This window comes from Pteropus medius, unplaced genomic scaffold, assembly GCF_902729225.1.
Source record: "Pteropus medius unplaced genomic scaffold, Ma_sr-lr_union100, whole genome shotgun sequence".
Taxonomy (NCBI): domain Eukaryota; kingdom Metazoa; phylum Chordata; class Mammalia; order Chiroptera; family Pteropodidae; genus Pteropus; species Pteropus medius.
In genome coordinates this window covers 48,263,928-48,276,911 of record NW_024349800.1, presented here as the reverse complement: position 1 = coordinate 48,276,911, position 12,984 = coordinate 48,263,928, and the positions used below count along the sequence as shown (strand labels likewise).

At 49.9% G+C, this 12,984-nt stretch overlaps 1 protein-coding gene across 1 annotated transcript in view; it reads left to right on the top strand.

The window, feature by feature from the left end:
- Nucleotides 1-12,577, top strand: part of TOGARAM2 (TOG array regulator of axonemal microtubules 2) — a 50,173-nt gene extending 37,596 nt beyond the window's left edge. Inside the window, exons 17-20 of the mRNA XM_039887493.1 lie at nucleotides 652-844; nucleotides 1,772-1,988; nucleotides 8,781-8,867; nucleotides 11,832-12,577. Coding sequence (XP_039743427.1) covers nucleotides 652-844; nucleotides 1,772-1,988; nucleotides 8,781-8,867; nucleotides 11,832-12,088 — 754 coding nt within the window. The 3' untranslated portion in view covers nucleotides 12,089-12,577. The remainder of the gene's footprint in view (nucleotides 1-651; nucleotides 845-1,771; nucleotides 1,989-8,780; nucleotides 8,868-11,831) is intronic.
- The last annotated feature ends 407 nt before the right edge of the window (nucleotides 12,578-12,984 follow it).

The following is a 12,984-nucleotide window of genomic DNA, read 5'->3' as shown; positions in this document are numbered from 1 at the left end:
GGGCAAAGATCGTATCGCTCATGGTGCTGTTCTCAGTGCCCTGAACGGCGCTTGGCACTCAGTAGGCAAAGAGTGTGGGTTGTAGAAATGAGTGACTAAATGATGTTGGGCTCTGTTGGGTGGGACTTGGCTGTAGGGCACGAGCTCAAAGACCCAGGCTCTGAGCCGGAGCAGAGCTAGGAGTTCTGCATGGAGCTGCTCTCATGTTGGCTGGAAAGGGCCAGGAGTATGGTGGGCTTGTGGCCCCTGTGTAAGAGAACATGACTTCTTAACTTTTCCCTAGTTACCGGAGGACCGTGAGCAGGGCTCAGGATCCAGATGCCTGGCAAGGTCTTCCCCTGCTCTTAGATTGACTGGACACTGGTCAGCCTTCCATGGATTCCCACCTCTTTACTTCTGAAAAGAAAAAAATAATGCAGAAAGAGAGGGCCCTGCCCCCCAACAAGGGGTTGGGGCTCTAGGCAACCATATTGTTGTCCCCCAAGGAAAAGAGATTTCCAGAATCCCCCAAAATCAGGCGAAGGAGAATCTGGGACTGGACAAACCTGGTGACACTCTTATCTCAGACCCACCTGTCCGTGGGCGGGGGCATGGGACAAGAGGTGTGTCCATCCCCTGGGGCTGCCCGAGTCAGATGCTCCCTCCACTTAGGCTCCACTCCAATGGCCCGCGGCTGGCGGGGCTGCGCTCCTCCGTGCGGGGTGGACAGGAGGTGGCGGAGCAGCTGAGGGAGCTGACACGGCTGCTGGAGGCCAAGGAGTACCAGTCTCGGATGGAAGGCGTGGCACGGCTCCTTGAGCACTGCAAGGCCAAGCCAGAGCTCATCACCACCAACCTGGTGCAGGTGAGAGCCACCACACTCTTGCCCTCCACCTGTCTCTCCCCTGTGGGTGCAACTTCAATTTGGAAAACTCTGAACAGGGTGAGACTTTGAGCCAGGCCCCTCAGCGTAAAGGAAGACCAACAAGGATTTGCTGTCCAGTTGCCTTGGTGATGCTCTAAGGCCACCTGGAAGTGGCTGAGGGGGACCAGGGCACTGCCCTCCACCAGGCTCCTTGGGGCTGCTCAGAGGTGTCCTGGGCATCACTTATCCCTCTAGCAGATTTATGGGGAAGAGGGCAGAAGTGGAGGATGCTGTAGCTGAGGGCTGCTGCTGGTTAGCTATGTGCATAATGTTTTGGGGCCAGTCAACTAGGCCAGGATTGCTGGTCAGGTGGGTTAGGGCCAGGCACAGGCTTTTTACAGGCTGGAAACCAGAACAGAGCCTGCTTCTTCCAGGAGCGAGGCTGCTGACTGTCAAACCATATAGCCAAGTAGTTGAGACACAGGCTTGAAGTCAGCAGACCTGAGTTTCCATCGAAGTTTTTTACTACAGGTATGATCTGGACAAGTCATTTAACCTCTTTCAGCCTTGCCTTTTGTTTTGTTTTTAATGGTAAAGTGAGGAGGAGAACACACGCCTCAGGGGTTGTTAGGATTATTCTAGGAAAGAGAATACCGAGTACCTAATACGATGCTCTGATACTCTGCACGCAGTGAATGCTCCAACATGGCTGTTTTTCCCTCTTGTGCACCCTCCGCCCCCCACCCCCTCACCCCACATCCCCGCCGTGAGGAGGCAATCTCTTCACTGTTGAGAATGTTACGGCATAGGTTAGACGACCCTGGCCAGGGATGCAGGAGGAGTCCCTGTGGAGGGTGCTCGGTTGGGCTGTGGGACTCCTGCCCAGCTCGGGTTCCCATGGGCTCTTGGTTTCTGTTCCCTCCATAGGTCTTTGATGCTTTCACCCCAAGGCTTCAGGATGCCAACAAGAAAGTGAACCAGTGGGCGCTCGAGTCTCTTGCCAAGATGATTCCTCTCCTCAGAGAGAGCTTACACCCCATGCTGCTCTCTATCATCATTGCCGTTGCAGACAACCTCAACTCCAAGAACTCGGGGATTTATGCTGCTGCTGTGACTGCGCTGGATGCAATGATTGAGAGTCTGGGTGAGTCCCCTGCCGCGGCCCCCACTGGGCTCTGGTGGCCAGCTGGCTCCCTTCCTAGTGCCTCTCTTCCTGCTGGGGAATCAGCAGAGCGGTGAAAGGCATTGATTAAATGTTTTCCCAGAGGTTGCGTAGGGCAGGGGTGAGCAGCCCAGAGGCTCTGAGGTTCTTGGTTGACAGCTTTGCCATTTCGCAGCCGCCTGTGTGTCTTCACCCTTGATGGTGAGAAGTAGAGGAGATGTGGAGATGATGTAGTCTTGCCACCTTTAGTACACGTGATGCAAATGACTCACCCAGGGTCACACAGCACCACGACGTGTGAGCCTTTAGAGCATTGAAGGAAAAATAGGTCAGGATTGCCGGGAAGGAGTGGGGAAGGGTTTCCTTAGTTGTGGAGATGGTAGCAGTGGATGTGGCTCGTATGGGGACCAGGTGGGATGCTGGTGAGACTGCAGGGCGAGCATGTTAAAGAGGACAAAGCTGATGGGTGGGTGGGCTGGGTGGCGGGCCACCTTGATTGTCTGCCACAGGAGTTAGGCTGAGATTCCATTGGCTTTTTGAATGTGGAATGGGTAAGAGTTGCCTTTTAGGAAGATTGTTTGGAGCCAGGGCTTCAGGTGGGAGGGATTTGGGTTGAGGGGAGTGAAATTGGAGAGGAGTTGGGGGAGGAATAAAAAGGGAAAAAGGAGGGAGCTGTGGGAGACATATCAGGAAAGGCGAGAGCCCCCGGTTCCCATGGGCTTTGCAACTTAAACATTAGGTGGAATTTTTGGTGCATCTACTTCTGGTCTCCATCGCCTTCATAGACGATTTGAAGGTGATATTTGGTATATCTAGTACAAAGGCTGAAGTGCAAGTTCAAAACCTCCACTGCGTGTGAGAATGTAGGACATGAGTAGATTTATGTCCCAACCAGTAGAACCATGAGTTTTTGCAAATCAGTCTTGCCTTGATGCAAGCTTATGATCTGAGAACATCTTTGTTTGCCTTGTCGCTGTATGTCCTGATGAGCACAGAGCGATGTCCTATCTTTAGCACCCATGGTGAGGCTAGAAACCCCGCCTGGCACACCACCCCTCCTCCGCATCCCTGTACCCTGGCCTGAGCCCAGCTTTCTGGGGCTGGGACAGCACTGTGTCCTTGGCTGGAGCCTCCAGGAGAAGTTTTAGTTACAAATCAAAGGCTCGGCCAGGCCCTTCTCTGCCTCTCGAGTTCATAAATACCGTCAATTTCCTCTCTTCATCTCAGTGGGAATTTATGATTTGCTGAGTTTGTTGCTGTAGAACAAACAATATAAATCTAGCTCTAAATTACGGCTTGTTCTCAGTGCTGCTCTGGGTAAGTGAGATTGCTGTTGCCAATAACCAAGGCTCCTGGTAAATCACCGCGGGTCCTGGATTTACTAGGAAAAACTACACCACACAAAATAGGCTTTAGCTGTTTGAAGAGCATAAGCACCCTTGCCTGGGGAGAGGAGCCTTTAACTCTTCCCCTCCAGGTGTTTTCCTTTCCATTTTGGCCATCGGGCCCGCCTCTTGAGCACATGGGAGCTCTGAAGCTTTGGGCTACAGAATCTGGTGTCCGGCATTGTCACAGGACTCAGGTCCGCTTTACTTGGAACCCTGCTGTTAGCACCTAGGCTGGGTGCCGTGGAAACAGGGGTCTAGGGATAACCTGCTTTTGTGATCTGACCACACCTTAAGGCAGGCTCCAGCTCCCAAGAAGATACCTCCTAGGCTAGGGTGTCCTTGAGTGTGGATGATGATGTCTCCTCTGGTCCATCAGCTGGAGGACTTGGTGCAGGGACAATGGAGGCAGGTATGAGGGGCACTGTCTTTCTCTCTGATGCTTAGGTCAGCACTAGGCTAGAATGGAATGAGGCTGGCCTCAAAGGATGGATGGAACCCAGTAAATCCCTGGCAAAATGCTCCCTTGGGGTCCAAAAAGTGAAGCAACAGGGTCTTGGCTTCATGTCATCTTGAACAGGTGTGGTAGTGGTCTCTCAAGGCCTGGCTTTGCTGTGAGCCATACCCTCTCATCCTCACCAGTAACACTGGTTTCGGAAGTGTTCTTAGCTGGGAAGTGATGAGCCAATTTTCATATCCACTGATGTCAGAACTGGAGGGATTTAGGTTGCTGACAAGGATCATTCCTCACTGCCTGCGTGTGCCAGGATAGAGTCAGACTCTTTCCAGGAATGGTTCTCATTTGCTTGGAATGGTCTGAGCCTGGCCTGCAGAGGGTAATGTGGATGCACGTAATTAAACTTCCCACTGTCCGAGGGGATTGGGCTGTCGAAGCAGAGATGGGGCAGGCGGGATAGTAGAGAAGGGATGTAAATCTTCCTTTCCACATCACCCAGGCTGTGTCTGGTGGTCCCTAGGGGACCCTTAGCACCCAGAGGACCTTCCCGGAATTGGCTTGGAGCCCTTTGAGCAGAGAGTTTTCTCCCAAGCCTGCTCTTTCATGCCCCATAAGGGATTCTGGGCTCCGAGCTAAAGAGGAACTGTGAGATGCTGTGAAATACTTAAACGTGAAAAATCACAAAGCAACAGCTCAGTATGTTATATTTATTTCCTGCTCTACGGGGGGCCAAGGGGATCAAGAATAAAGCCAGGCTAGGCTGTCTTCTGGCACAAAGTCCAGATTGCATGGCCAAACCGGGAGGCCGGCCTTCTTAGGCGGCCTCTTAAGATCCCTCTTCGTTCTGGAATTCAGAGATAAAGAGATGCCACCACATCTCTTCTAGTTTTTTGGTTTTCCTTAGGGTGAGTGGGACAGGTGGTGCGCTGGTTGACAGAGCAGGTGGGAATTCTGCCCATGTCCCTTTTCCGGGGCATGGTGAGGAAGGAGGCATGTTGGGCATCTTGCTCCCTGACTTCTGCCCTTTGTCACTGCCTGACTTGGGGCCTCTCCAGGAACGAGGCTGGAGTGTGGCATTCCTTCTACTCAGCATCAAGACCTTCTGATTTTAGTCCAGGTATCAAGAGGAATTAATCCAAGTATCAAGGCAGTTCCTAAGCTGACTGGATGGTTTTATCTTTGGGCTCCGTTACTGGGTTAGTTACAGAAGAAACTTCACCAATTAAAACATCAGGCGCTGACAGCTCACCTGCTCCTGCTCAGACCGCATTGAAGCTGCTGAGCACCCAAAGGCTTAATTTATCACAGCTCTTGGCTAGTGCTGGAGAGAGCAGATAAGCTTGAAAGTGGGCAACTTCGGGTCTACTTTTGCTATTTGTACTCTGACTTTAACCTTATTACCTTATATAAATCATATGACCAACATTATATTGTTAATAGGATTTACAAATTCATCCGTGGTGTCCCTCTAGTATACCAGCTGCTTAAAAGTGTCTCTTCTATTTTTTGTCTACATGATATAGAGATTTCTCTGGTTAAAAATCGGAATGTAAATACAATGTTGACTTTGCATCTTTCATTTAACACTATCCAGTTTCCCAGGTTTTTATGCACTTTCTAGTTAACTTGAAAATATAAAGTTTACTTTCCACCGCTGTAAAAATATACTTATTAATTACTGAGAGAATGGAAAATGCAAAGCATTTGAAAGGAAAAGACTCACTTGCAGTCCCCAAACCTAAAAGAAACCATTATTGATTTTGGCATTTTCTGTTTTACATATTTTCTTCTGTACCTGTTTATATACGAGGTTGTGCTTACATTACACATTTGAATTTACATTCTGATTTTTTTTTAAAGGCAGAGCATGAGCATTTACATATGATTATACACTTGATTCACTTGTCACAGCTATACCATAGCTTGCATTATTTTTTGTTTAAAAGGATCATTCCCAGTTTTTTTCCCGTAATGACCAGTCCTAGTTTCGGTGGTCACAGAGAATTCAGTTGTGTGACATCATAACTTACTGAGCTTATTGTATTGTGACATCATAATTCTTAAGTTTATTGTCTGGAGTCCAGTTTCACTCCAGTTTCTTTGCCGCCACTGTCCATGTGACTTGTCCAATGTGACATAGTAAAACGTGGAAGGGCCAGGATTCAAACCCTGGCGATCCGGACCTGGATCCCACACCCTTAACCTCTAGGTTTTGCTGCCTCTCATTAAACCTGAATATGACCTGAAAGGTGAGCACGCTGCCCTGTAGCAGTAGCCAGAAGAAGAGAGGCCAGCCACCCAGGGCATGATGCTCTTGGGATCTCTAAACCAGCTTGGACAAACAGTGTCTCTGCTTTAACACTGCCCTGTACTCTGTGAGAATTTATTGAGCATCTGCTGTGTGCCAGGCACGGCAGGAGCATGGTATGGCACAGATGTCTGCTGGATGTGCATTTATAAGTATTCCCTAAGTTTTTCACTTCTTTTCTGCCCTGGGAGGCCATGTTAGTGGCCAGGAGTGGGAGGTCCAGCTGCATCCAGAGAATGTCCTGTACTGAGTGTTTTGGGGAGAGAGCAGAGAGGGAGAAGTCCTTGTCCTCAAAGGTGAGTTCAAGGCCGATGATGGGAGTGGAACGAAGAGAAGCACCTGCACACAATAATGCAGGCGACGGTCTAAAAGCCTATTTTTACACAATTACAGCCTTATCAAGACACCCCGAGACCACTTCTTGCAAACTGCAATATTCTAGAGGCTGGTAGTTCTTTTATCTCCCAGCACAAATTATTTTAAAGACTCTTGCCTTATGGACGGAGCTTTTGCAAGCAGCAGAGAGGTACATTTTCTCCTCGATATCTTTTACAGGTCTCAGGAGGGAACAAGGGAAGCAGGAATTGGCTCTTAGCTAGAATGGTTGCCTGATAGAAAAGCAAAGCTTTGATTGCACATCTGTGGGGATGCTGAGGCTCAGTGCTGAGGTATTGAAGGAACTCAGAAAAGGTGCGATTTACCTGAAAATACTTCCTCAGCCATGTCCCTAATCCCTGTCCCCTGCAAAGAGAAATCTGGCCTTGAGATGGTCAGCTCCTGGGACCCGGACACACTTGCTGGGGCTTGCTGTGGTAATGCCCCTCATTTCCCTGATAGGTACAGGCAGGCCCCACAGCCACATCCCTGCAAAGTGCATTTTGTTACTGGCCCCAGCTCCCATCGAACTGTATGCTCTGACTGCTGTGGTCGCAAAGTGTTGGGAGCCAGTCATGCTGGGTGCCTCCAGGCTCCGCGGCAGAGGCAATGGGAGGGAAAAGGAGACTGGTCCTACCTCCTGTATTTTCTAGATTAGTGTGCCTTGCTTGGGTGAAGGCTGCTTTTCTTACCTTGCGTACCTTTGTGAGGAATGCAGGACTTTGTTTAATAGTTTGAGACACCAGGACACATCAGCTAGAATGAGGAAGAATGAGCAGCTTCTAAATTCAGTACCTGTGGGGTCATGCCGGAGTTGACTTTAGAAATGCCATCAGAAGAATGGCAGAAAGCCTCTTTATCCTGGAACTCCCCCACCCCCACCCCTGTTTGCTGTGACTTCACCGTTTGTGGTTCCTTTCTGCAGTTAACACTCCTTCAAGATCCATGTGCAGAGGTGCTCGGTCCCCAGGCTTTGCCTGTTGGCATGGCTGGGCGGCAGGGGGAGCTGGGCTTCCAGGGCTGGGTGTGGCTGGGGTGCTGGGTGGGTGTGGGGGTGCTGGGACAATTAGGAAAAAGATTAAAACTCCCCCTTTTCCCTCAGCCTCCTGAGAGGTGGACTGGGGCATGTGGAGGACACACTGCTTTCTTTACAAGTATGTCATCTGGGTCTGAGTCTTACGCAGTGAGGTTATATATAAATTTTGAGAGATAAAAACTATTGAGATATAAACATGTCTCCACCCCCAACTCACAAAGTCCCTCCTCTGACCCTCCCAGAGTCAGCCAGGAGCTCCTGCTCCTGATAGGGTAAACAGCCATCCTGGCTTGCCAGGGCCTGGGAGTCTTCCTGGGACATGGGACCTTCAGCCCTAAAGTGGGGAAGGCTGGGACGGTCTGCGACGAGTTGGTCACGGTCACTTCAGACACCACCCTGCCCCCTCCCCAGGCTCATAGTTACTCGAGCATGGTGCTTCGGACTCTGCGTTGGAGTTCATGTTTAAGTGTCTGTCTCCTCATCACGTGCACCCCTCATCCTTTGGTCTTACTGAGTCTCTAGCTCCACGCCTGTTTCATAGAGAATATCAGTAAATGTTCAATGTGGAGATAACTGATCACCCAGCTGCGGTACGTCCTGTGTCTTGGAGCACGAGTTCAGGCTCTGATGTCACAGACCGTCTGTCAGGTGATTTCTGAATTCTGACCCCAACCCTTTACTGAACTCTGGTGTGACCATGGCTAAGTGCCTCAGTTTCCCCTAAAACTACATTTATATGCCCACATCTATATCTATCTATCCATCTATCTCTATTAGCCGTCTGTCATCTATTTTCATCTATCATCTACCATCAATTATCAGTTATCAATCAATCATCAATAATCTATCATTAATCATCTATTATCATCTATCTGTCTATCAATTATTTATCTATCTATCATCTATCTATTATTTATCTCTATCTATCAATCTACCGCCCCTTTTCCTCAAAGCTCACAGTAATTTTGAGGAAGCACAAACAATATGAAGCAGATCTGTGGGAGGAAAAGGGCCTATTTGGAGACAGTTTATTTGGAGAAGCTACTCTTCTCCAAATAACCCATATAAAGTAGCCCCATTGTGACCTGGAAAAATTAATTCAGCTCCCCAAAGAGCCTCTTCCCCATACAGGCATCGTGGGCACCTGGCACCGAACGGCTGGCGCCATTGCTCAGGCCCAGCATCACGGCTGCTGACTCGCTCTCTCTTTCAGATAATCTTTGCCTCCTACAAGCGTTTGCTGGGCGGGTGCATTTCCTGAGTGGCCAGGCAGTGCTCGATGTCACCGACCGTCTGTCAGGTGAGCGCCCCGCCCCCACTGCCTTCCAGCCAACCTCTGTTCTCTCATGGCAGACAGTTAGTTGAACCACCCACTTATCCCAGACCAAAAATGATCACAGATCATTTAAACTTTTTTGGATAACCTACGTTTTAATGATAATCCCCATGTTGCCAGAAGACGATCTTTACTTTTGGTCAAAATGCAGGTTTGTACATAGCTAACATACTTTTAGGAAACTATCGTGCTTTCTTCCTCTCTGCCACTAGCCTATAGGTCACCTGACCCCTTCCAGACAGGCACCGCTTTGCAAGTGCTTGGCCAGCAGCAGCACTGTTGCGAGAATCAGACAAAATCTCCTCTTCTCCGGCATGTGCAGCCTGGTGAGCAGGACACGGGCCGGATTTTAACCCCGTTTGTTGCTCAAAATCAGCATTTTCTGGGTGAAAGCCTTCCTGTCCTTGTATAGATAATTTACGGGGCCCAGAGGTGGGTGGGTACCTCACTTTAGATTATCCATTTACTATAAATATTTTTTATCTATTTCCAAGAGACCCTAAAAGCAAGAGTTTCTATGCAGCGTTTCTGTTAACTAGGGATCAGAGAGACAGAGAAGAAAATTTCCATTGACACAAGGTGTGGACTAATAATAGCACAGCTTAACAGGAGTAAATCTTTTGCTAATTACTTCAGCTGCCTTTTAAGCTTGAGTTTAATGAGGTTTTCTTCCTCATGATGACTCCCAGGGGGCCACTGCCTCCTCTGCCTGTGTGAGAGCCCTAACTCTGACGGCCAGGTGATCTCCCCCTCCCCGTATCCGTATCCGGGAATGTGGATTTGAGGAGTGGGTGAGATTGGGTTCCTGAGGAGTAAGCTGCCTGGGGGCTGGAGTGTAAATGTCTCCCTGTGGGCAGAGAGCCCTTGTGCACAGGTCTGGCAAGGTGGCTGTGTTGGGGGCATATGTACCCCTCATCCTTTGGTCTCAGCAGGGGAGCCCTGCCTTGGGAGCATTGTCATCTTCATTTGCAGGTGAGAGTCAGTGGAGATTTAGGAAACGTTTGATTTATAGTTGTTTGGAGTAGGTAGCTAATCAGGAGCACTTCTCTGTTTGTTCCCTTGTGCTGCCCCCCCTCCCGTCTCCCCCTCACTCCCCCACCCTAACTAAGGACTGACCGGGGCAGCTTTGCTGTTAATCGAGCCCTTTCTTCACAGCCTGTTCCAGGTGCTCATTCCACTTGATGAAGCGGCTCGAGGCCCCTCTCTTCTGGGAGACTTTCCTAGTGGCTGAGCTGCTGCCTCCCCCAGGAGTGAGGACCACCTCTCCTTCTGAGGGCTCTGTGACATTGGGGAGCCCCTGGGGAGCACTGGGAGTCAGTGTACACAGTCCAGAGGAAAGGACCCCATGAGAGGCGGGCTGAGCTGAGGGGGCCCAGGCGTTCCTCTCTCCTTCCCTAGTGTTTCGGGCTGGCTCTGAAATCAGGAGGCCCTGTGGAGCTCCTGCTGGAAGATATTCTGAAGGACTGAGTGATGTTGAGCTGACAAAGGAAGAACAAATTAGGGGGTTCACGAAAAAATGAAAGTCCAGACCAGCCTCTGAAATGCAGAACCCCTGGAGGTTTGGGGCAGTGAGGTCTGGAAAGAGCGTGAACTTTGGAATCAAGCAGATCTGGCCGCTGGCCTCAGCTCTGCCCCTGTTAGCTGTGTGGTCTCGGGCCAGCTCTTGACCCCTGAGTCTTGGTTTCCTCCTCTGAAATGGAAGAGCATCTTGCCTCTCTGGGCATTGCGAGCATGAAATCCCGCTGCAAAACTCTGAGCCCGAGTCAGGACGCAGGCCCCGTTAGTTTCCCCGGGCAAGTCTTGGCCTACAGAACCTTCCTAGTTCTTTGCCCCATAAATAAAGTGCTGCTCTCAGTGTTGTTTGCCTTGGCCAGCTTTTTTCCTGCCTGCAGACAACAGGCAGAGTGCACTGATTATAAAGCAAGCATTGTTAGTAGGAAGGCACTTCGGGTAACATGGCTGTGGCTGAAGACAGGAGCAGCACCCCCCCCAGACGACTTGGGGTAGCCCTCGACATGGCTTTGATATCTGGGACAGCCCTGGTGTTTACTCTGCAATGGAAGCTTGCTGGCAGGTTTAGCCGGCTTCTGGGTTTTCTGGGGTTTAGAGAAGTTGGGGAGCCGTGGGGTAACCGGAGTTGGGGGTGCTCATCACTGAATGATAGTTATGGAGCACATTCATGCCTCCTGGATTGCTGCTGGTCTTGTCCTAAGGTCTGGCATCCAGATACAGGGAAGGCCACCCTGGTCTTACCTCCTGCTGGCTGTTTTATTTTCCAGAATACTTCATTTGAGGGAGGCTTGACTTCTCTTCATACAAGTTTTCCCTTTGTTTGTGTGACGTCTCCTAGGTGGTGATGCAGATTAAAGCAATATTAGTACTAGCTACTATTTGTCGCCAGCCTGCTTAGGCACTTCAAGTACATTTATTATCTAATCTCTAACAATCTCAAGAGTTTGGCTCAGGATTATTATCTTTACAGATTAGGGAACAGGCTCAGAATGAGGGGGTGGCTTTCTCAAGCTCCCACAGCTAGTAGAGAGCAGAGGCAGGATTGCAGCCCAGGTGCGTCTGCCTCCTCCTCCCCTGGGTTTTACAGTGACCCGATGTGTCAGTCATGAGCCCCGAGCACTTTTGCCTTTGCATACACCTTCCTCCCTAAAAAATACGAAAAATTGTATTTTACGACCCGTTGGTATAAACACAAATGTAAATCGGGCTGTATAGCTACATCTTTTTTTCTCCTGATTTTAAAACAAAACATTTTCACGGGCCCCCAACATCGTGTGAGTCTAGGTAGTGTGTCTGATGGATCGGTTTGTCTTGATGGGCTGCCTGCCCTCCGAGGGACAGAGTTGTCCCAAGAGAGGCAGTGGAAGAGGAAGAGAGGCCTGACTCAGGTGACGCTTCCTCTTTTCTGCATGACAGTGCTGGTGGCCTCGGTTTATCCCCGAAAGCCCCAGGCCGTGGAGCGACACGTCCTTCCCGTCCTCTGGTACTTTCTGAACAACATGATCGGGAGTGGCATCCTGCCTGGGCATGGCGGGAACATCCGCCCAGCGGTGTGCCGGCTGTCCAGGCGCCTCCAGGATCAGATGGGCTCCCGGCTGCAGGACCTGGCTGCCGGCCAGCCAAAGCGAGTCCTCAAAACGCTCCAGGAACTCTTAGACACGGAACCCTTGTGAGGCAGCCCCAAGATCGCCGACAGAGGGCTGGCACCCGACAGCGAGACCACCGGCAGCTCATGCCCCTTTCAGCTGGATTAGAGACAGATCTGAAATGGGCGATCATCATTTTTTACCTTACTTTATTTTTGGGATGGCATAATCTGATCTACTTTTTCTTAGAGTTCCAGATGTTGCATAGTATATTTTGAAGTAGAAATAAAAGAATTACTTATTTTTCTAAGGTTTTCTTGTCTTCCACTTTTTTAACCTCAGAGAATTTCCCAATAACTAGATTTGTGACAAAAACGAAGCACAACACAACAGCAAAACCAGCTGTAGATAATACTGAGACAAAGAGGGAGAAAAAGGGTAGCACAGACCCACATATCGCAGGACATTTGGGGGCATTGCCCCCCATCTTTGAGCGGCCGGACAAGCCTTTCCTAAAAACTAGAGGTCCTGAGTTGGTCATTCAGATCCAGTCCATTTGTTATTGGCCTGATCTGAGGTGAGCGTAACAGACATCTCTGGGCATTGTGCTTCTGCCTTACAAAATCTGCGCAGTGTCCCTTGGTTCTATGCAAACCTTCTAAATGAGATCTGTTGAGCTTATCAAAAGGCAAGGAGAGTTTGACATTTGCATTACTGAAAGCCTTCTCTGGAAGTTGGCATGCTGGCTAGTTTATAAGAGGACTAGAGATGTTTTACACTTGAAATACCATAAACGAAAGCACTCTGTAGAGCATAAAGCTCAACATGACGTGCGAACGTCACGTGGAAGCTCTGGAATTGCACAGGTTACTCCACCTGGGCCGGATCACGAAGCTGGAGGTGTGTTGGATGCAGGGTGGGCCCGGACACGAGGGAGTCGAGAGAAGGTGTTGCCGACTGATGGAGCGGCCAGAGCGATGGTG